This window comes from Echeneis naucrates, chromosome 11 (genome assembly GCF_900963305.1).
Source record: "Echeneis naucrates chromosome 11, fEcheNa1.1, whole genome shotgun sequence".
Taxonomy (NCBI): Eukaryota; Metazoa; Chordata; class Actinopteri; order Carangiformes; family Echeneidae; genus Echeneis; species Echeneis naucrates.
The window spans coordinates 20520236-20541917 of record NC_042521.1 but is presented as its reverse complement, the minus strand read 5'-3'; the positions used below and the strand labels follow the sequence as shown (position 1 = coordinate 20541917).

The window sequence follows — 21682 nt, the reverse complement described above, 5'->3', positions numbered from 1 at the left end:
AATTCTAGTCTGGTTCAGTCTGAATGTAAAAATTTATAACCAATAGCAGGCTGGAGAAAACTCTATGGGCAGCATGTAACAGTCAACAAAACATATATGAGCATACACCAATGCTGCTGAAGTGCTGGAAATACTGGATTCATGGCAGGTGCCAAACATCATGGTTCTCCCTCCAGTGTCTGGAACAACTAATTAGAACTGACACTGCCAATACGAGATGCTTCACAGCTGTGATGTCTGACTTTATTTGGCATTACACCTATTTTTCATCAAACATACAGAGAAAAAAAGACCTGCTGACATTATTTTGAACTCATCCAGTAATATAAATAAAAACTGATATATTCTATTACTGTCTCTGTCTGGGCTGAATTTGATATTACAGAACTGAAAAAAGCAGAATTATATTCTTTAACTATTTCATCAACGTCATGTAAAGACTGCCATATGAGAGACATTAATTGTCAGAAATGTTTTTAGAACAAAGAACTGAAAAGTCACCTACTTGTATCCTGACAGAAAGCAGACACTGATATTATTGGACAATAACTATGACTAAATGCCCATACCACACTCTTGTCTAGGCTCTGTTGTGAATCCAAGCTATTGTTGTGAATAGAGCTATTTCTTCCTTTCTGATTAGCTTAAAGTTAAGATCATAGATTGGCTTTATGGTTTTATCCTCTCTCATGTCTCCAAGTATTACTTAAATTACAACATCAAAGAAGACAGTAAAATGACATTAAATTTATTGTCTGTTTTCACCATAGAGTCTATAGGTGCAGAGTATGGACTTAAGAATCAGTCAAAAGCACAGGCTTAGCTCTTGGTCTGTGTTTGGTGCTACAACAGAGGTGTCCAAATCAAATGATCAGCTCGTCATCAAGCTCTGCTGAAGTCTGATCTGGAGTCACTCATTTGAATCAGGGGTGTTGGAGCAGGAAACATCTAAAACATGCAGGACAGTGGCCCTCCAGGACCGGATTTGGACACCTCTGTGCTAGAACTTGCCTGTCTTAAGTGAAAAAGCAGTCTGAGGTGCTGAAATAGGATTGATTAGATGCTGAAGTGTTTATTAGTGGCCCTTAACAACCGGTGAGAAGAGTAGAGAGATTCAACTCACTGTTTAGCCTGAGCACATGGTTGTCAAGTGTGTATTTCAACAGCTGTACAACTTCCTGACACTGAATGATTGTTTTGATGTCTCCCATTCAGGTTTTTGACCACACCACAATACTGAGACAGCATTAGTGAAGGTCCTAAATGACATCCACTCCAATACAGACAGTGGCAAAATTTCAGTCTTGGTCAGACTAGATCTTAGTGCTGCATTCACCACAGTCAATCATAACATCTTACTAGATCTATTGAAAACCTGGGTGGGACTTTTGGACACAGCACTTAGCTAGTTTGAGCCCTATCTAAATGACAGAGACTATTTTGTCTCTTTCCGAAACTACAAATCTGAGTGAACAAAAATAACCTGCAGGGTTCCCCAAGTGTCCATTTTGTTGTTTAACCTATATTTTTATGGCTCAAGTTATGAAAAGCAACAAAATTTGGTACCATAATTATGCAGATGATACACAAATCTATATAACCATCTCATCAGGAAACTATACTCCAATCCAGATATTGATCAAATGCATTGATGAAATTAAAGAGTGGATGTGCCATAATTCTCTTTAATTAAATGAAAACAAAACTGAAATAATAGTGTTTGGAGCCAAAGAAGAAAGATTAAAAATCAGCATCCACCATCAAGCAACGATGCTAAAGAGCAACAGCCAAGCCAGAAACCTGGGTAGGGTTCTGGACTCAGACTTGAATTTCAACAGCCACATTAAGAAAGTAGTGAAGTCAGCCTATTATTTTCTCCCTAAAAAGCCCATTAAACAGCTGCAGTTAGTTCAGGACTCTGCAGCCTAAGTTCTCACTAAGAGCAAGAGAGCAAACCATATCACTCCTGTTCTTAGATCTTCACACTGGCTGCCTGTCTGTCACAGAATAGATCTTGAAATTTTGATGCTGGTTTATGAGGATCTGAATGGTTTAGGGCCAGAATGGATCTTTGATCTAATGGCCCATTCCGAACCAACCACAACCTTCAGGTCATCAGGGCAAGACTACTTTCTGTGCCAACAGTTAGAAACAAACATGGTGAGGCAGCATTCAGCTTTTATGAACCTCAGCTGTGGAATTAACTCCCAGAATGTATCAGAGCTGCTGAAACTCTTAATTGCTTCAAATCAAGATTAAACACATTTTTATTTACTTCTGCATTTCAGTAATCTCCTGCAAAGCACTTGCATTTTTTGTATCTTAACTTGTTTCTGTCTCTTTAATTTATTTTGCTTTTAACTCTTTGAATTGTCCTGTACATACAAACTTGCCTTAAGGTAGACATGGCACAGAGTCACTTATCCCAGACTGATTTAAGAATCAGGCCAAATGTCTGCAAATGTCAGTTTTCTTTTTACTTGATGTTTGAGGAGAAAACCATCATCAGGTAAGATGTGCAGTTTTTTGAGAAGCTCCATAGTTCAAGTTCCCACATGGCACTTTCAAAAAGTCTGTGGTGAGGGTGTTTAAGAGTGACCGGAGTAGTATTTTTGATGTAGTTTAAACTATAATCTTGACTGAGTGTATTGCTGTTTGCACTCCAAACCAAATCACAAAAGAAAAAGCCCAGTTTCTCTCAGTCACAACATGGCAAAGCCACACATTTCTCCTCCAGAGGAAGAATTGTATATTGTACTGCATTATGTAGTAACTGTCTATTGTTTCTACTTTTTCAAAGGTTTTTCACCTAATCTAAACCAATGTGACAAAACAAAGCCTGAATCCAAAATAAAAGGATACAGATTGTGTCTGATCATTGGATAAACAAAGTGAATTCACAGTGGGCAAACCCTAACCCTAACCCTTTTCAAGTAAGGGGACAGCACAAGTAAACATCACACATAATATGACATTGAGACTGCAAAGAGAGAGACACCATTTGTCTGCATCTTGCGCGTATTTGCAATTCCACATTTCTGCTTGTTTCTGTCATGTTTGTGGGCTGTGTTGTGAAGTAAACTGTCAATGTACAAGATTAAGAAAAATGCTGAATGTCTGCCCAGATATACTGTGATGAACTGAACCTGGAAAGCTGTACACAGTCACTGCATAGACAATGAACAGTCACTCCTGTCAAACAGCGCAAAGCACAGCTGAGTCACAGGAATGCCATTAGCTTTTGCAGGTATTTACTGGGAATCAAAGTGAAATAAAAATGATATAGATATATGCTTTATATAACACCACAGGCTCTCAAGGTAAATATTTTCTTCATTGTGTTATGGCAGCTTTACACTGAGTCCACTCTCAGACTGATATTTCCTTTATGCATGTCCTGCGGTGCTTTGTGATTTGCTGCTTGTCAATAATGTCACATAAATGGGTGTAAAACTCTGTCCTAGGTAGATTGCACAGGTGGTAAAAAGTACCTTTTGGAGCTTATTTATGCACTTTTCACTAATGCTTTGAGTATTTCCCCTGGCCTCCAAATCCCCTCTCTGTCCTTCTTTCCCCAGAAATGGAGATGAATGGAGAGGGTTCAGGTTGACCTCCCAGGGTGTTACAGCTGTTATCAGATTTTCACTGCAGAATGTGAATCTGTTCATTGATTAGGAAATAACTGACTCTAATTGTAGTGTGTGTGTATTTACCATACCCAGGGAGCTTGTTGAAGGGCAGCCAGCCTCAGAAATAATTACAAGAAAAGTCTGCTCTCTTTGTACTACAGTCACATGTCACTTTTCTCTTGTTCAGACAGACACATTGCTTTTAATGCATTTTATTGTGTGTATTGTGTGTGCAATATTGAGTGTTTTATAAACCTTACTGATTCTTCCAGTTGTCCCATTGTTTCCAGAGAGATCTAATTTCCAATGATGCGTTGTTAGTTAACAATTCAGTCAACCCATTATGTTATCCAGTACTACCACACAATTCTGATACAATGAAACCATTTTGAGTCATTCATCATCCATAACCCAAATCAGAAATTTCAAATTATATAATCTCTGATGGTGCTGGACTTTACATTGTATCATCATGAGTGTATGGAATCTTCAGCAATGCCCATTTGAGAAGTTACAGGAATTTATTACTGCATTTTATTAATGTAAGTAATTTTCAGTGATTATTTTGTGAACTGAAGTATTCAGCCACTGTGATTTCAATATGCACTGTGACCTCTGTTGGTTGCTGTGTATATAGGCAATGGAGTGGATGGTGGTTGTGTATGACTCAATACAGCCACTGTAAAGACTATATGGTCTCACAATGTAAACTGTGTTGGAAACAGGACTAAAAGGAAGCAGAGGGGATTACCTGCATGAGGCCTACTTTAATTCTTCATCCAAGGTGAAATATCTGTGGTACATTTAGAGTACGTTCTGTGAATAGCTCAATATTTACTGCATTAACCAGAAAAAAATATATATATATGTAAAATTAGTTTTATCTCTCCCTCAGGATGAATTGCAAGAACTCTGTTGATGCTGTGACTTTTCATATTGTGCGATAATTAAGTTAAAATGGTAAAAGAGATGGTCTAGGGCAGAAGTATGGGATTATGGGAGTTATTGTCTTTAGCAACTTTGCCATAATTCTGGTCAGTTACATACATGTTACAACAAACAAATGGACCAGTCGATCAAAACTAGTAAAAACACCACATACCGCAGTTTCATGCCTGCCACATTAGTGGGACAGTTTAGGCATCCAGTTAAATCTTATTGCTCCACAGTGTTGGAAGAGGCGACAGACACGCACATGCACACATACACATAACATGACCTTTCCTGTCAATATGATCTTCTGTTTCTGTGGTTTAATATGACAGCCTGTTTGCTATGATGCGCTTGTATATTTCTCTGTTATGTACTGAGTGCTGATTACATGCACTGTTAGGATTGAATTATGTATTTTTACAAAATAAAAGCATCCATCTTTTAATCTAGCCTTATTGAAGTCCATTGTCCATCTATCATCGTATTTGCACTTGAAATGTGAATATATGAATATAATGTGTTGGCACACATATCACATTGATAAACAATTTGAAATGCTGACTGTATGTAGTTAATTAGCCTGAGGAAGAGCATGTAGCTGGTAGATATCTCATTAAAAATATGGAGGGGAACTCTAGTACGCAGAATTTAGTTTTTAAGTTTCACATTGTTTAATTTGTTTTAATTAGATTGTTAGCATATGTTCATGTTTATGGGATGTGTGCATATCAACACTGAAATACAAGAAGTCAGAAAAACGAGATAGGTAGTACATAAGCTTAGCCAGTCATGTAATGCGAAGAGAACACACCTGCCCAGTTGCAGTAGCTTTCAAATGATTTAAACCTCTTCATTTGGAGAGAAAAGGGACAATGAGCAGCCCTGAGAAGTTGACCCTTCACTCCCTTCAAATACCTTGGCTAACTTGACAGTTTGTTTGGACCGACAGCATGATCCCATATTGCAGCAATTAATTTGGTGACTTATCTCTTGGAATGATAATCAAAAACGGAACCCATGTTGTAATAAACCAGAACTATCTATTCAACAACCAACCAACAGCACACAGTGGGTAAACTGAGGGTAGCCAAGCTGTAATTAGCGTAAATTTATGGAATGCAGCCCTCTGGCACGAGACAAAGAAAAGCTGTGAAACAGGTGTAATGATACACCTGTAGTGTTTCCACATTAAGCATGGTAGATTTACTAAAATCAGAGTAGGAATGTAATTGGCTTAGATAATTGGCGTTTTATGAGTTGTAGGGGCATAAGCAAACAGCTGTTTCACACTAACACAAATATGCTCTCTCCAACACTTACACTGAAACACACACACAAACAATGGGACTTTAAAGTGCCCTCTGGCTACCTAGTGAATAAAAGACATATGACCAAGCGTGTGTTCTCCGCTAATGACGCACACAAACTGGCAATTGATTTCACATGAATCTCCGTCTTTGGTTTCACTGTTGGAGATGGTTGAAGACCTTCCAAACTTCACAGGAGTGCTCTTTTTATTTAGCAAGGCTGAACTGACTACGCATGCTCTCGTAAGTCCTGCTCCTTAATGAACCCTTTGTGATGGCTGCTGTGTGCCATGGGGAAGATAGATGGGCTGGCATTCTGTTTTGTGCAAAACTGACCTTGGGCAGTCCACTCATTCACATAATAGAACCACGGTCTACTGCAGGATCCTAGTATGTTAATATGGATCACTCATTTAGACAGATATCACTGCTTTCCAGTGAACTCAGAGGAGTTATGTAAAGCAGCACAGTAAAGGCACATGGAGCCGTCACAGACAGTTCAGCTTCAACCTTGACATGCTAATGGGCATCACGAGAGCAAGAGCAAAATGTCCAAACAGTGCTGACAAATGTCAAAACAGTCAGCGTAAACAGTGTGACAGCATCCAGTTTAAAAGAAACATGAAATAAGAGCATAAACTAGTTTGTTGGGGCAGCTAGCATGATACGCTATCATTGCTGTCAAGCTCTAGGTGCAAATTTAGAGAAAAACCAAAGTGATCAGATTCATTCATTCATCTACTACCGCTTACCAGTTTCCAGGTCACTGGGGGTGCTGGAGCAAATCCCAGAGTGAGAGAGGTACATGTCCATCACAGGGCCAACATACAGAGACAGACAGAGACGAACAACCACTTACAGTCATACTCATACCCACGGGCAGTTTAGTCACCAATTAACCCTAACATGCCCGTTTCCGCAGATGGTTGGAGGAAACCCACACAAACACAGGGAGAACTCAGAACACAGAACACAGAAAGGCCCCAAGCCTGGGAGCCGAAATCTGCGACCTTGTTGTTGTGGGGCAACAACGATAACCACTATGCCACCGTGCTGCCATGATCAAATTCAGTTAAAAGTCAAACGTTCAAAAATATTGTTTTATAGTTTATATCCTTTAAAGACTCAATGTCTTCTGTTGGGTAGGAGGGATTTATTCATTCACTCTACTCCACACTGTAGTTTAAGACAGGAATCAACCAATCTAATCCCAGTTTTGGTGGGCAACTTGTAACTATATGTTGGCTGTGAGGTCCAAAAATCTCATTTCCCCTGCTATGTGCTTTTGCACAGGGGTTAGTTTTTTGCAAGAAAGTAAATATGCCAAAAATCATCTAAATTGCAAGAGCGGCAAAAAGATGCATAATTTTATCAAGCTAAAAAGTGTCACAAAATTATTGTGGTGATACAGTGATGCCGTTGGCTACGAATAAAATTCTCTCCCAAAGCGAGGGAGTTTTTTTTGCTTAGTACAAGACCTAGTAAAAATAATAATAATTATTATTTTTTTCCTAGTGAAGAGAAATACAAATATGCTTATTTTGACTGAAATTGCATATCACTATTGGAATAGATGCCAATATATTTGAATAAATATTTAAAAATTTTAGTGCATAAATCCTTCACCCAGAACTGCACAGTAATTTTCAGTTTTGTGCTAGAATATGGGTTCTCTAATTAACATACTACAAATAATTTTATTCCACAATACGTTTGATTGTTATTTGGTAGTTTCATTTTATTCTGCCGTGTCTTGAGGACAAAATGTTTAAACTAAAAACATTGAGAACCATGGTTTCAGCTCTGTGTCACATTTGCTTGTCCCACCTTAAGCCAATGTAGTAACCACTCTGCCCAAATTGGGATTTACTGGCTTTTGTTACCGTCTCTGCAACCACAATGTCAACCATCCAACAGCCATTCAGTATTCTATAAATGATATAAAAGACTACTCAACTTCCCAGACTGTGAGGAAACGTGTTTTAGCTGCACTGCCCCTTCAGTAGCATGCTGTTTGGTTTGTGTAACATAGAGGGTAGTGTTCTCAATCTCTTAGCCAGTGTCTGAGTCACCAGCTACAACCAGCCTCTATTTGCTCCCAATACTGCCCTTACACAAGCAGCCACTGCAAGGTCCTTGATGTTATCAAAGCAATTTGACCCTGCTTTAATCATTTGGAAAATTGACCAACCACCAACACCACCACCCCATTCCCCACTTTCTACGTTTGAAACTGACAAATCCAATCACTCATAAGAGAGGTCATTGATTGATGTAATCTTATTGGAGGTGAGGAGGTGGTGAGGACATGATTGATTGCTTTTGTCTGCTATACATGTTGCTGTCAGTTGGCCATTTGTGTCCACTTTCATCTGGTGTTTAATCTCTGTGTGAAGTTCATAGATGTTCCCTCCCTTTGGGCGTCACCCCCCTGAGGCTAAGGAGTCCACAAGTAAGGAGTCCACCAAAACCACTGTCACATTTCTATCAATGTCTTATGAATTCAAGGAATCCTCACTCAAAGAGAAATTGACTTGTGAAAATAAATTGTAAATAAATAAATCAATGATTGAGAGATATATAAAATTTTTTCATTGAATTGAATTCATCAATGTGGGAACCCATTCTGTCAAAAGGTTCTCTAAAGACATGGATCAGCCCAAAACCTTTCCAGACTATTGGGGTCCTTTTTTCACATCATGTTTAGGTCATGCAAGTGCTTTCCCTCAGAATTCACTACGTATCTTTAAAAGAAGTTCATTGTAAGTTATATTATGCACACAAAGCCCATTGGCCATATGAGAACATTTATTGGATGATTCCTTTGGAAAGTTCAAATATGAGTCTAAGTTGGCGATATAGTAACATTATATCACTTCTGGGGGAAGATACATTTTGGTTATTTACTACCAAAACGGGACTTTTGGAGGCAAAGACAACATGAGTGTAAAATGTTTCATGAAGGTGTCAATCCAATTGATTGCTACTGTAGATGCATTCCCAGCCTGTACAGAGGTTGACACTGATCCAACTTTGTTGCTGTGTTCACGTTAAAACTACATGTTATATAAAAGCTACTGCCACCAAGTTGGGAGGTGTCAGCAAGGGTGTCTTGAAATACCTTGTGTTCTCTTTATTTTTAGAGGAAGACAGTTTTTTCTGAATATGAAATCCTACATCAAGCCTAAACACATCAGTACAATCCGAGTAATTAACTGGGAGTAACTAGTGTTTCTTTGTTTTGGGCACTATTATTTTGTTTTGTAGCCACAGTTATGGGTCCCTGCACTGATAGTGTGCTTTTGTATTTAAAAACCCTTTTGTCTCCAGCAGTGCTGGCATCTGAAACCAAGTGGCTGAAACAAGGCAGTGAATTTATCACAAGTGAGCAATACAATTACCTTGGGAGTGGCCACGTGATAGAAATCAATATGCCACAAAGCACTCAGCCATTGACTCGCTTCCATGACAAAGTGTGCTGGTGTCTTTCTATAGAAAGGAGTGGATTATTGGACTTTGCAAGCCCCTTATTTTTAGATTTACTGTTGGGTCATTGTAACATTATAAAAGAGCCATTGTTTTACAAGAGGGGAAGTAATCTATTGACTGCTGAAGTTGCACCTACAGAGAGAGAAAAGTCAGTGCTACTGCCTTTATTAGCTCATCTGGGTAAAACTCTCTCTCTGCATCATTCACCTATTTCTGTATTTGACTGAAGATTCCTATGTTTACCAGCAGGGGGCCTCAGTGAACTGGGTACAACGCTATCAGTGATTTGATTTCAGTGTTCCTCACCTGTGTGGGACAAAATCAAGACCTGACCTTGCCAGGAACCCTATCTACTCATCTGGGACCTCCCAACAAAAATTAAACAAGAAATACCCACAGCTTATGCCCCACTGCATCTCTATTAAAACAAGTCTATAGTGGGGTAGACAGTTAAAATATAAGGCTGTCATAGGGCTTTGTGGTTCATGTTCTGTGTGTAATGATTAATAGTTTGGGTAGGAGGAAACACAGTGCAGTTAAGAGATGATTAGACAGAAATCATTTAAGGAGGAGGAGAAGGAAGAGCATGCATCTCAGGAATTGTTTACGCAGACCTGCAATGTGGCAGAATCAGTGGGATAAAGAGAAAATAGGCTCTGGAGTAATAGATATTAGCTGCTTGGCCACACTTCCCACACAGCCCCAGTCCCAGCTCTTGTGTTTTCTGTTTTAATAGGGGGAAAAGGGTGAAGTCAGCAAAACAAAATGCCACCATTAAATCATCTCCCCGGATCCAGTGTCAGAGCAGTAATGGGAAATGCACTCATCATATGAAAGGTTACTGCTTTCCAGAATCTCCCTGCTAGCTTTTCTCTTTCTTTATCTCTTGGCCCCAGTCTCATTCCCTGACCAGATACCAGTTTTAGGACAGAGGACAACAGCTAGAGAGCCCAATTTAACACAACTTTTTTGCATAACATCTGTCAGTCATATCTTTCAGCCTTCATGATTAGCATTTTCTGACACCTGCGCAAAACTGAGAAAAACACCTTCTTTTGAAGGCCACCAATGTGCCAAAGTCCAGGAAAATAACCAGGGGGTGGACCTGCTGCTGAGAATATTTGTAATTAATTAAACTGCATGCAAACTGCATGAAGACTTTCCATATATTTTTTTTTTGTTGTTTTTCACCATTCACCCTAAAAATACCCTGATTTAATATTTTGACGACACCGTCTACAACAACCCAGAGTGGGTGCATCTCCCCAACCATTTTCTGTTCCATACTCCCCTTCAGCTTTAGTTTTTCTCATTGCAATGTCTGATTAATGTCAGAGTACGTTACTATACTTGTAGACTGTACGTAAAGATGGGTGTAGCCACCCAGAGGTTTTCAAAGAGCAGTTTGGAAGATAGACTGAACTTTTTGGTCTTTCCTATAGTTCCCAAATAATCCTAAAATTGGAAAAAAAAAAAAAAAGCTGCCTGGAGCCAGTTTGTGGCAAGCATGCGCTGAGCAACTTGACACATGCCCTCACTTACGTAGAACTTTAGTTCAATGAAATTTAAACACGTGAGTTACATATAAAAAAAGGATCCCTGTACACCAAAACCATATCAGACTATGAACCTGTTTATTTCTGCTGTTTGACATTTCAACACAGGTGTCTTGGATACTGATTCACCGTTGGAGCCAGATTCTAATAGTCTGTAGAAGAATTGCAGCTTTTACCTTTTATGTGTTGGTTTCTTTTTTCCGCCCTGGAGGTTCCTGCTTGGTCGCAGCCAGTCTCCATTTCATCTGTTTACTTCCTTTATTTTACTTACTGAGATGAGATAAGGTGAAGTGGTCCATCACTGTCTGATTGCTCCCACTGTGACAGTAATCTTGATATTATGTTGTGTGTGATGGCCACTATTCAGTATCTTTTACATTTTGTAGTGTGTTTGAGGTTAGAAAGAATATAATCTGTCAAATTTCTTCATTGGTACATGTATGGCCGAACATATAATTTGACCCAAAATCTTCCACAGCTGTTCAATTGGGTTGAGATCTAGTGAGTGGATCACAGCATCTAATTCATCGTTTTTAAACCATTCAGCCACCCCTCATGTCTGATAGATGGGGGTATTGTCTTCATTTTTCTCTACTAATTTTTCAGATTTTATCTTTGATTTGTCAACATCTGTGTACATTTGATAGAGATATTGAATAGAGAAATGCAAAAGATGTGTTAATGCTTTTAGAAACACTGTCACCATTACATTGTTAATCCATGGCAATTGGAAGTCAATTAAGGAAGTGAAGGGGCAGTCTACTTCAGGAAACAAAAGTTTCCCATTACTGAAAATCTGAGTGGATTTAAATCATGTTGGCAGGAGAGAATATAAGGACTCATAACTGGCTGCAGTAAGCATCTGCAAGCTTTTATATTTGCCAAGAAGGGGTTAGGGTTAATGCCATATTTAAGTCTAATTTTTAAATATCTGCTGTAGAAGTTATTTTTTTTATTTTATTATTATTATTTTTTTTTATTTGAAATCCCCAAAATATATCATTCACCCATTGCTGCCAAGCTTTTATGTGTTTGGCTCCAATCATCTGTATTATCCTATTCCAGGATGATGCAGACACGGGGACACAGAATTTACATGATTACAGAATTATTGCGCAATATCTTATTGTTATGATTCATCTTTGGACTCTCAGCATTTCCCATGCTCTAAACCAAATTTCAGAAGTTGTTTTATTCTGACAAGACTGAGATTTAAACTGTACTCCTATACTGAAGAGCGTAGGACAACAAGGGGCCACTTCCCAGGTGATAAATCACAGATGACAGAGGGCATTACACGCACAAACGGACTGCCACTGCCGCACCTTTAGAACGATTAATTAGCTGTCTGACACTCATTTATCACTGCAACAATAAGGTGAAAAAGTCAAGATTTTATTAGAGCTCTGCTTAATTTTCAAGAGCTGTAGACCAGAGGCTGAGACACATTACATACACAACAGGAGCAACATTCATATTCTCGCTTCATACAGGATCACAGTTACACAGTACACAATTAATCTGAAATATTCCCTTAAAGAACGTAAACAAATGTGTGGCAATTCAATAAAAACATGGAAGCTGCATCAAGACTACGTCACAAATCAGAGTTCACCTCTGTTCACAACACAAGCTTATGATATATCATCAAGTCTGTAGGCACGAAAAAACAAACAAAAAAACATAAGTTTATCCTCTAAAATAAATACTGTGCATATCATCGCACTACCTGGGATTCAAACTCTACAAGACCACATCACTTATTTTCAGCTTTAAATTAATATACAGATCTGGGTAAATAGATAGAGCCATGCATTGTGTAACAGACTGAGTATGAGAGATACTCACTCCACACCAAGATCTTGTCTGAAGACAAACCCAATGTTAGTGGACATACACCAGAGGCAAGGGGCAGTGAAACTGTATGGTTTTGACTGCTCCCAAAAGCATGCACATTGGGCCTTGGATAGGCAACAGAGTGACACATGAGGTCGGAGTGTGTCACTTGTGATGAGCCCTTGACAGAGCAGCAAGCAGCTGCTGTTTTGACAGCACTGACTATGAGCCACCAGGGACATGGAGACAAAGCTGGGGTTCTGTCTGAAGATGTGTCAGTTTAACAGTCACTTCAACATATGGAGACAGAGGAAGACTTCTAAATGCCAAAAGACAATAGAAACGGTCAGACTAATATTTAGGGGCTATTACCATGAAGTACACTATTTTGTTCACACTACAGATGCTGGAAGGCAGCGTTACCTTACGGCTACAACTGACACACAAGAAACAGTTGGTGTTTCGTTCAACAACAGACAGCTTAATTCACCTGGTCCCCAACTGAAAACACACGATCTGAGAAAGCTGAAGTTCAACTCCACCTGCAGCGAAATTCTTAAGAATGACTGGGTGGTAGACCACTTTAATCAATACTGCTGATTGGCTCTGACAATAACTCTACCTGGGAGGTCTAAAAATGTAGAGCACCAGCCCAGTACAAAAACACTCGATCTAAAATATTTCATATATATTTTCAAACATAGTGGATGCAGGTTAGCACCTTGAGGCACAGAGAGTCAAATGATACAAAAATCAACTATCAAGTGCAGCAGTTTTAGATATTTTGATTTTGCATCACACTGTGGATGACAAGCCAGCGGTACTTTGTTCAAATGAGCAGTCAAGTCTTGGACCAAATTGGTAGGCACAGCAGCCAGATTTAAACGCAAATCTCAAAGATTCCATGAGATGGCTGCATCCTGGAAAACTGCAACTGCATGGAAACGGTGACCTTTGTCAACATCATGTTGTATTGGATTTACTATATCTGTGAAACTACTGCTTATCTTTCAGAGTAAATCACCTTTCTTGTCTCATGTCAAACCACAATATCCTTTTGCAAAATAAAATACATCACATTCAAGAAGTAATGATGTCATACCATGGAACTGTTGAAGATTAAAGGAGTTTGTGTCTAGCAATATATATAAACAGAACAGTGCATCTACTGTATCAGGTGGCTTCTCTTAAGCTCTTATTTTATTTGGCTACATAGAAACCATAGTATTGTGTTTATGTGCCTCTTTTAATACATGGACTGTAAAAAAGGGTAACTCTTCTTTCTTTTGTCAAAACCTTGCAGTTGCAGACTTTTGCACAGATGCAATTGGAGTAAAAAAAAAAAAAATTAAAGAAAATGATAATAAAAATAAAAATAAAAATTAACCCATCAACCAAGTCACTTGTCGTGTATACAAGCATTAACCAAGTGTTACTGGTTGAAAGCAACCTTTTAATTTAGATTCCAGAATTTGGATTCAGACAGTTCTGCTCAATTTCGTTGGACAGTTGTTGGTCCACTTTTGGATCAGAGGTGGTTGCGGGGTGCCGTGATGCTCTCATTCTTCGGCCTGACCCGAGTGCCATTCTTCAAACGCCTCAATTTGCCTCTCTGTCTCTAAGCCAACGGTCATCTGTCCCGAGTTTTAATGGGAGGTGAGGTGGCTGCCTGGGCTCTCACAACCTGTGCAATGCAAAGATAGAAAGAGTCAGGGCAGCACACCTCACACCCCGACCAGCAACCCTCATTACGTAAACGCTGCCTCAGGAGCACAACAAGAAAAATACAAACACTTTGATATTCAAGTGTTCAGATTTTTTTCCCACCTATTTCGATTACACTAGTCTTGCCATGGACAGAGTATAATTGTCAAAAACCAGGACAAGCATTCATTGCATAGATGAAAATGAAGTTTTGCTTAATTTTCTGTATATTTTCTTATGCAGATCAGATTTTATCTTGGCTGTAAATATTTCTTTGAATCAAAACAGCCTGTCTGAAGATACAGCCAAGTTAAATAAATCGAAAGGTGAGTGTAACTTGTATTTATATAGCACTCAAAACCATGGTAAATAAATACCCCAGATTCTAGAATATGAACAAATAAAGGAAAATTAATAGCAAAGGTAACAATTTTATGGGCAGATTAGCGGGGAAGTGGCCTATCTTACATCTAAAAAGATTTCTGCACATTTTCACACCCTTAATATATCTATACTAAGTAACAGAATTAAGTCATGTCTTACTCAGAAACATGCTGCCATCTCCATTACACAGAAGCAAAAAAAAAAAACAAAACAAAACAAAACACATCCTGAAGAGATGATTTGACAGTAAGAGCCTGTAAATATACAGACTTGTGTCTGCAACTAATAATTTTCTCCACAATAATCCATTCATTTTCTTGATTAACAGATAAATCATTTGTCATTAAAAAGACATCTGGAAAAAATGAAAGTAACCTGGAGAAACAACTTTCCAACATATTTTAGTCATTTCTTGAATAATAAATTAATTGATTTCACCATTATATAAAGAGAGAAAGTTCTTCTGCTAACTGACTAAATGTTTAATTTAATCTGGAGCAAATAGTTGTTTTTTACTGACTAAATGAAAAGAAAATGCAAAAAAGATACAGTAAGGATTTATTTGTGACTGAGCATTTTTGTTGGGGACCAGAGTAGTTACCATTGTATGTTGCTGTAGAGTTGAAACTAGTGCTGTTGAATGCACATTCTGCTGGATTAACCAAGACAACATGTCAAGATGTTGGAAGTGTTGAGTTTGCTTCAACAATATGTTAAAAAAGTTGATTAGGGAAATGGCTGATACCAGTGTCTTTCACTGTTTTAAAAACTTGAAATACGGAAAAAGATGAAGATTAATGTTTCAATACAATTCAAAAAGTCAAAAATTTGTTTAAGTTGAAAAGAGAAATTTGCCAGGAGACAGTATGAAATTCAAAATGTGAAATCTTATCAGGCGAGAAAGGAGAAAATTTTAATGTAAGAGATTCATCACGTGGTAACAGGCTGGCAAGGTGCCTGTTGTAATCAATTTGTTTTTTTCTCTGCAGAATTCCAATATCAAAGAAGAATCATGTTTATTAGAAGTCTGACACCTGAGATCCCAAGGAAGGAGCAGAATATACTGAGTTATTCATTCCACCTTAATGAACTGTGCAAATGTATGTGGCAGGTCAATATAGGGGGCCTATGGACACCTCAGCTCCCTCATTCTGCAAAGCCCAGGCAGCCAGAGCCTAATGAAGACTGAACTTTAATCATCAGGAGGATATGGCTGCTTCATGAGAGAAAGACACACATGCACTCACGCACGCTGAAGCGCACACATATAATAACCCAACCCCCTGCTCCAAATATTGCCTCACCTCACTAGGTTTTCGTTGTCACCTGGTCCTTTGCAGGTTGTACAGTCAGTCCTCGTGTCTTCTGCTTTGGGTTTTTTCTGCATAACAGACTGTCGTCTGCGTTCCCTTGGCAGCGGTTCCTATGGAAACACGGCTGATTAGAATCAAGAGCTGTACTGGGACTTGTCATTGGTTGGGATGTAAACAGGAATGAAATGTTGGGAAAGTAGGGAAAGATGGAAATTAGAGTCAAATATTTCCTCGATGAAGTTCATGAAAGTGACTATGAGTGTTGTGAATGTTTCATTGTCATTATCAGTCAGAAAACTGATGGAATCCGCATTTAGACAGGAATGGTCATTTTTAAAAAAATTTTCTCACCAACAAGATTAAAATACACTATGTGTCTGGAGCCCCTTAAAACTACCAATACACAAGGGTTAGATATGCTGGAATCCACAGTTATATAATGAAGAGCAAAACATATGCAAAAATGTTGCAAACCTGATAACACTGCTTTCACACTTATACAGCCCCCATCCTTAACCCTCACAGATCATCACATGAGACCAATGAAGAAGAAAAGATGTGGCACAAGGTTATGATAAAAATAAAAAGCTCTGTATGATTAAAATAAGAACAGAGAAATATACTCTGGTGCAAACTCATGCCACCAAGAGTAGAGACCGGAATTGAAAATAAAATCAGTCTAACTCAGTCTTCAGTAGACTGATTTTTATTCAAAAAAAAGACTCCAAAAAAAAGCACTAGACTCGTACACACAAGTCTATTATACTGTTATAATTTTACTGTTAACTAACAAGTATTAATTTGCCAAAATTATTGCAATAGGTTATTGGTGAGTTATAAACAACAGACTTAAGGACATGTTGCGTGTGTGTTTGTGTTTTAAAAAAATAAACAAAACAAACCCTATGTATTAATGCAAAAATATAACTTTCCTGATGCCTAAAAGGAATAATATGGTAACTATAATTTTGATAACCGGTTGGTCTACACAAAAAAAAAAAAAAAAAAAGAGTGCCATTTTAAAGGGTTGAGAAAAAGCAAATATGAAGGTAATCAGAAGGGGTTATAAGGTTATACAAGGAACTTGAATATGTTAGTTGGAATTAAGCTATAACAACAGGAAAAATTTTCTGTAGCAGCATTAAGCAACAAACCTCAATTTTATCTTCTTTGTCCTCACAGATAGGAAGTCTCTTCCTCTTCTGCCCTCTGGTTCTCTGTGAAACAGATCAAGTCACTTTAAGCTGTGAGGCAACATTTTGTTAAGATTAGGGCCTTAGATGTAATTTCAATCCCATAAAAAAACAATAATTTATCTGCCTTCAGATATCACTATGCACTCATAGTCATAAGCCTTTGAAGGTATTCATGAAGGTAATGAAAGTTACCAGAAAGAAAGCCTTGCAGATGCTTCTCAAAATACACAATATTTTAATTGAAACTTATTATTTGCCTGAAAAGCAGCTAGATTGACATATCAAGCCAGAAGCAAAGCTGAGATGATGTTACTCTCATTTAATCTTGGGTGATGCATTAGAGTGTTCACTCTTAAAATCTATTCATTGCACACAAGACTAGGTGGCTGCTGTGAAAAAGAAAGGCCCATGGACCAAACAGTGTATACACATTCTGAAACTGTTCTGCAGACTGACAAGAAGCCTGACCTTGGTGATGCTCCACAAATGTGTGTCCTGGTGAGTGGATGAGGTGGGTGATATTCCCTCACCATTGCTAATCATTTCCCAGCCAGCCTTTTATCATAAGCAACAAGGTGCAACATGAACATACAATGTCCTTACAAAGTTTGTGCTGCTCTGGTCATTTCATGAGTAATTTTGTTCACTGCCATCCAGGTCTGTCCACATAATACCCTCTCTATTATGATGAAACCAATATAAGGTTTTTTTTTTCATCAAACTTTGAATTTGATAGCTACCTTCTTCGAAACGTATGTCTTAGGACTTTCTTTAATGTATTAACCACGATTAATTAAAAGGATGCCATTAACATATTTTTTTATTTTAAATTGCATTGATTGAATGCTGCTATTTTGCCCCTTCACCGTACAGTTAACTTCCATTTAGCCATTAGCAGCTATGTTTGTGGCATTGTCTTCACTCAGGCCTATTACATTTCTTTTAATTAAAAATAAATCTATAGGGCAAGTTCAGTTATTAATACAGTGCCAAATTGTAGCAGTTACATCAAGGCACTTTACATACTGTATAGAGTAGGTCTAAACCAAAGTTTTTATGGAGTTGTTACAGAGATCCAACATATCCCTCCATGAGCTAGTGCTTAGTGACAATGGCACAGAAAAACTTTTGTCTCAGGAAGCCATCTGGCTCAACTGGTTGAGTTGACAGAGTGGGAAAGGGACACACTAAGAGAGCGAGAGAGAGAAAGAGAGAGAGAGACAGAGGGAGAGAGAATAAAGAACAGGAAATGTGAGGAGGGATGGGGATGGAACATAGGTAGTGATAGGAGTCTGGCTCCACTAAATGTGCCCTACTAAATATTAGCAGTAGGCGAAAAAGCGTTTTTAGCAGAAGAAGTAACAATGGGAAATAAGTAGTATTGTGTAATAATAAAGGGAGCTAATGACAACTAATGGTAATGTAATTGCAACAGTACGTTGTGAGCAGGAACACAGAGCAGAGATGATTCAGCTCCTGTAGGATAGAGACAGGAAGAGAGATGACAGCAGGGAAAAACACAGTCTACAGGGAGAAACATAGTGACATGTAATGTTGTAATGTACAGGCATTGTGGGGAGGGAGAGAGAGACAGATACAGAGTTAGAGAGAAGGGTGGGGGTAAAAAAGACTGACTACCAAACTCCCAAGCATCTCAAAATCCAAAAGGGATACCACTTCAGTAACAGCTGACAGAGTTGATTTAGAAATTGATTGGGGAAAAGGGCTAGGGTTAGGGGTGCTGTTTTTTTATATCCTTATTGAATAGGTCTGTGACAAAAAGGAAAAAGAAAAAAACAAAGAAGCAAAAGGTCCAGGCTGACTGGGAATCCAACGGAGGTTTCAAAATAATGAGAAATCATCATGCACTCAATGTCTGTTTGCAGCTATGACATGCCTGGCTTGAACTGCATTCTTTGCCACAGCATAAAGTCTCAATGACAGTAGAGAAAAAACGAACAATATCCGTTACATCCTCTTTAAACTGACCAACGGCCATGATTTTATATATTGCCAGTACATGATAGTTAGTTAAAAAATTGATTCAGGCACTGAATCCAATGTTGTATATCAGACAAAGGTATCAGACAGGTTTACATTTAAAATTACTGTATTTAGAGCTGTCAGCTTCCTCCTGACATGATCCTTCAAACTGACACCAAACACTATTCCTTGTATAAGAGAAATTTGAGTGATTTTTTTTGCTACCTTTTAATGAGGAGAGGCTTTATCAAGACAGATTGGTGGAGCTGCAGGGATGCTTGTCGTTCTGAAAGTTCAAATCTCTAGATCTTAGCAAGGACCATCAGATTTGCGTCCACCTCCCTTACCAAGACCCAAGCAGCTTTAATAACATTATAGTTATTTCAAACTTTCTGTTACGTCCTTTCTGTCAATGAAAAATGGCTTTTTTGTTTCCAACCCAAAAAATGTGTAGGTGCCTGAAAAACTGAAAAAAAAAATAAATAAATAATAATTAAAAAAAAAATAAAATAAAATAATATATATATATATATATATATATATATATATATATATATATATATATATATATATATATATGGGAGGCGCCCTTCAAATAAATACAACCAGTAATCAAATTTTGTCTGTGCATGCTAACCAGCAGAGGATGGACGTCTATAAACGCTTCCATCTACTATATAGGCTTATATGTGCTTTTCTCCTCACAGGAGACTGAACAAAGCATGAAAGGAAATGAAAATCAAACATCTCCTTCTTGCTGCTAGCGAGTGAGTGTTGGGAGCTAAGGAGGGTTTAAAGGGGGTGGAAAAATCGACAACATATTTAAACAGACTGTGAAAACAATTCCATCTGTCGCCTTTGGCTCTCCACCACTTGCCAGATGGAGCACTTATCATTAAGAATGCTAACTGTAAGAATGCTGCCAGTTGGCTCCATCAGACCTTTGCCATTTCTCTAGCAAATGCAGCACTAAACAAAACATAGAGTATTATTTAATAATTTCTATATCAAAGCTGTGTCCTAAAGTAATCCATAAGGCCAGAGAGAGCAGAGACCAGTTCAGTAGTTGGCTCAGATGAAAATCATTCAGCCACACTGAACAGCTAATCTCAGGCTCTGCTCAGGTGAGGAAATTAAAAGTGCAGGCAGTTTTAAGTACAAAGCAAAATCAATCTTTTAATGAAGTACATCAGGACATCTTTAACAAGCATGAATCATTTCCCACAGGATGAGATAAATTAACAGAGCATAGGAAGTGGCAGTAACTAGATATATTAACTTAACTCTCATAATTTCCAAATGATTGATGTCATATGTTCTAATGAGCAGCTTTAATGTTAACATTATGGTGGGTTGCTGCAACAGTAAATCATGTCCCATTAGGAAGAGCTTTTTATTGCCACCTTCAATTAGCCCATTGAAGCTTTAATTCCCCTTAAAATTTTCCCTAATTTTCTTTAATCCTAGACAATGGCAAAACCATTGCATCAAACCAACAGTGAGTGTTAAGGTGATTTCACTCCCTAGTTCTTTTCTATATATCATTTTAATTCTAATTTGGGGTCAGAACACTACTGCAGTGGCTAGCTATGTTGTCTCACAGCAAGAATGCTGTGTTTGGTTTGGAGCTTTTCTAACTGGGCTGTACTTTTGCTTTCTTCAACAGTCCAAAGACATGTATATTTTAAAGGTTAACGTAAGTGGTGTCTCTCAAAATTGCCCATAGGCTTAAGTGTTGCCTTTTTTTTTATAGTCTCCTGAGACAGACTAGAGACATGTTCAGGGGGCACCCAATCTAGCCAATCAAATAAATAGTATAGCTGATGGTATTAATAATGTATGGATGTAAAAATGTTCAAATAAACGGTAGGCTGGCCACGATGTTCATCGTCCCTTAAAAACAGTTTCATTATGGCATATCACTTCATGTCTGGGCTGGACAGGATGTGTATTCTTACTTTCAGACTTATGCTCCTCAGAAATTCTATGTAGCTATAAGCTAAAACTGTGGGGTCCAGGGGACTCAATAATCAATAATCTACAAGTAACACAATGGCAGAATGTACCAATACTTTTGGTCCTTTCAGTTTCAAAACATACACATGGTTCTATGATTCAATTTGTGCCAGTTTGAACTGTGCTTTTGCTCATGTCATATAGAAACTCTGTATGACAGGAGACAGAAGATGAACTGCATACATCTAATGATTATGAGGGAGATCTAAAGGTATATGTACAGTGACACCTGTGGTCCAGAGATACTGCTATCACCAGGAATGATGAGGTACTCCTGTAGGGTAGGGCGTTAGAGTACTACAGCACTGCAATGCATCCAAAGCAGACAAAGTGGTA

General features: G+C 38.2%; 1 protein-coding gene across 3 annotated transcripts in view; it reads right to left on the bottom strand.

Annotated features, from left to right (window-relative positions):
• Positions 1-21682, bottom strand: part of phf14 (PHD finger protein 14) — a 102371-nt gene that overhangs the window by 26941 nt on the left and 53748 nt on the right. For 2 of the 3 annotated variants that reach the window (XM_029513557.1, XM_029513558.1), the window contains exons 15-16: positions 17306-17368; positions 16143-16261 (exon numbers count right to left, since the gene is read on the bottom strand). In XM_029513557.1, the coding sequence (XP_029369417.1) occupies positions 16143-16261; positions 17306-17368 (182 nt within the window). Of the gene's footprint in view, positions 1-12288; positions 14435-16142; positions 16262-17305; positions 17369-21682 lie in introns of those variants that run through there. The other variant, XM_029513559.1, reaches the window with a different exon arrangement.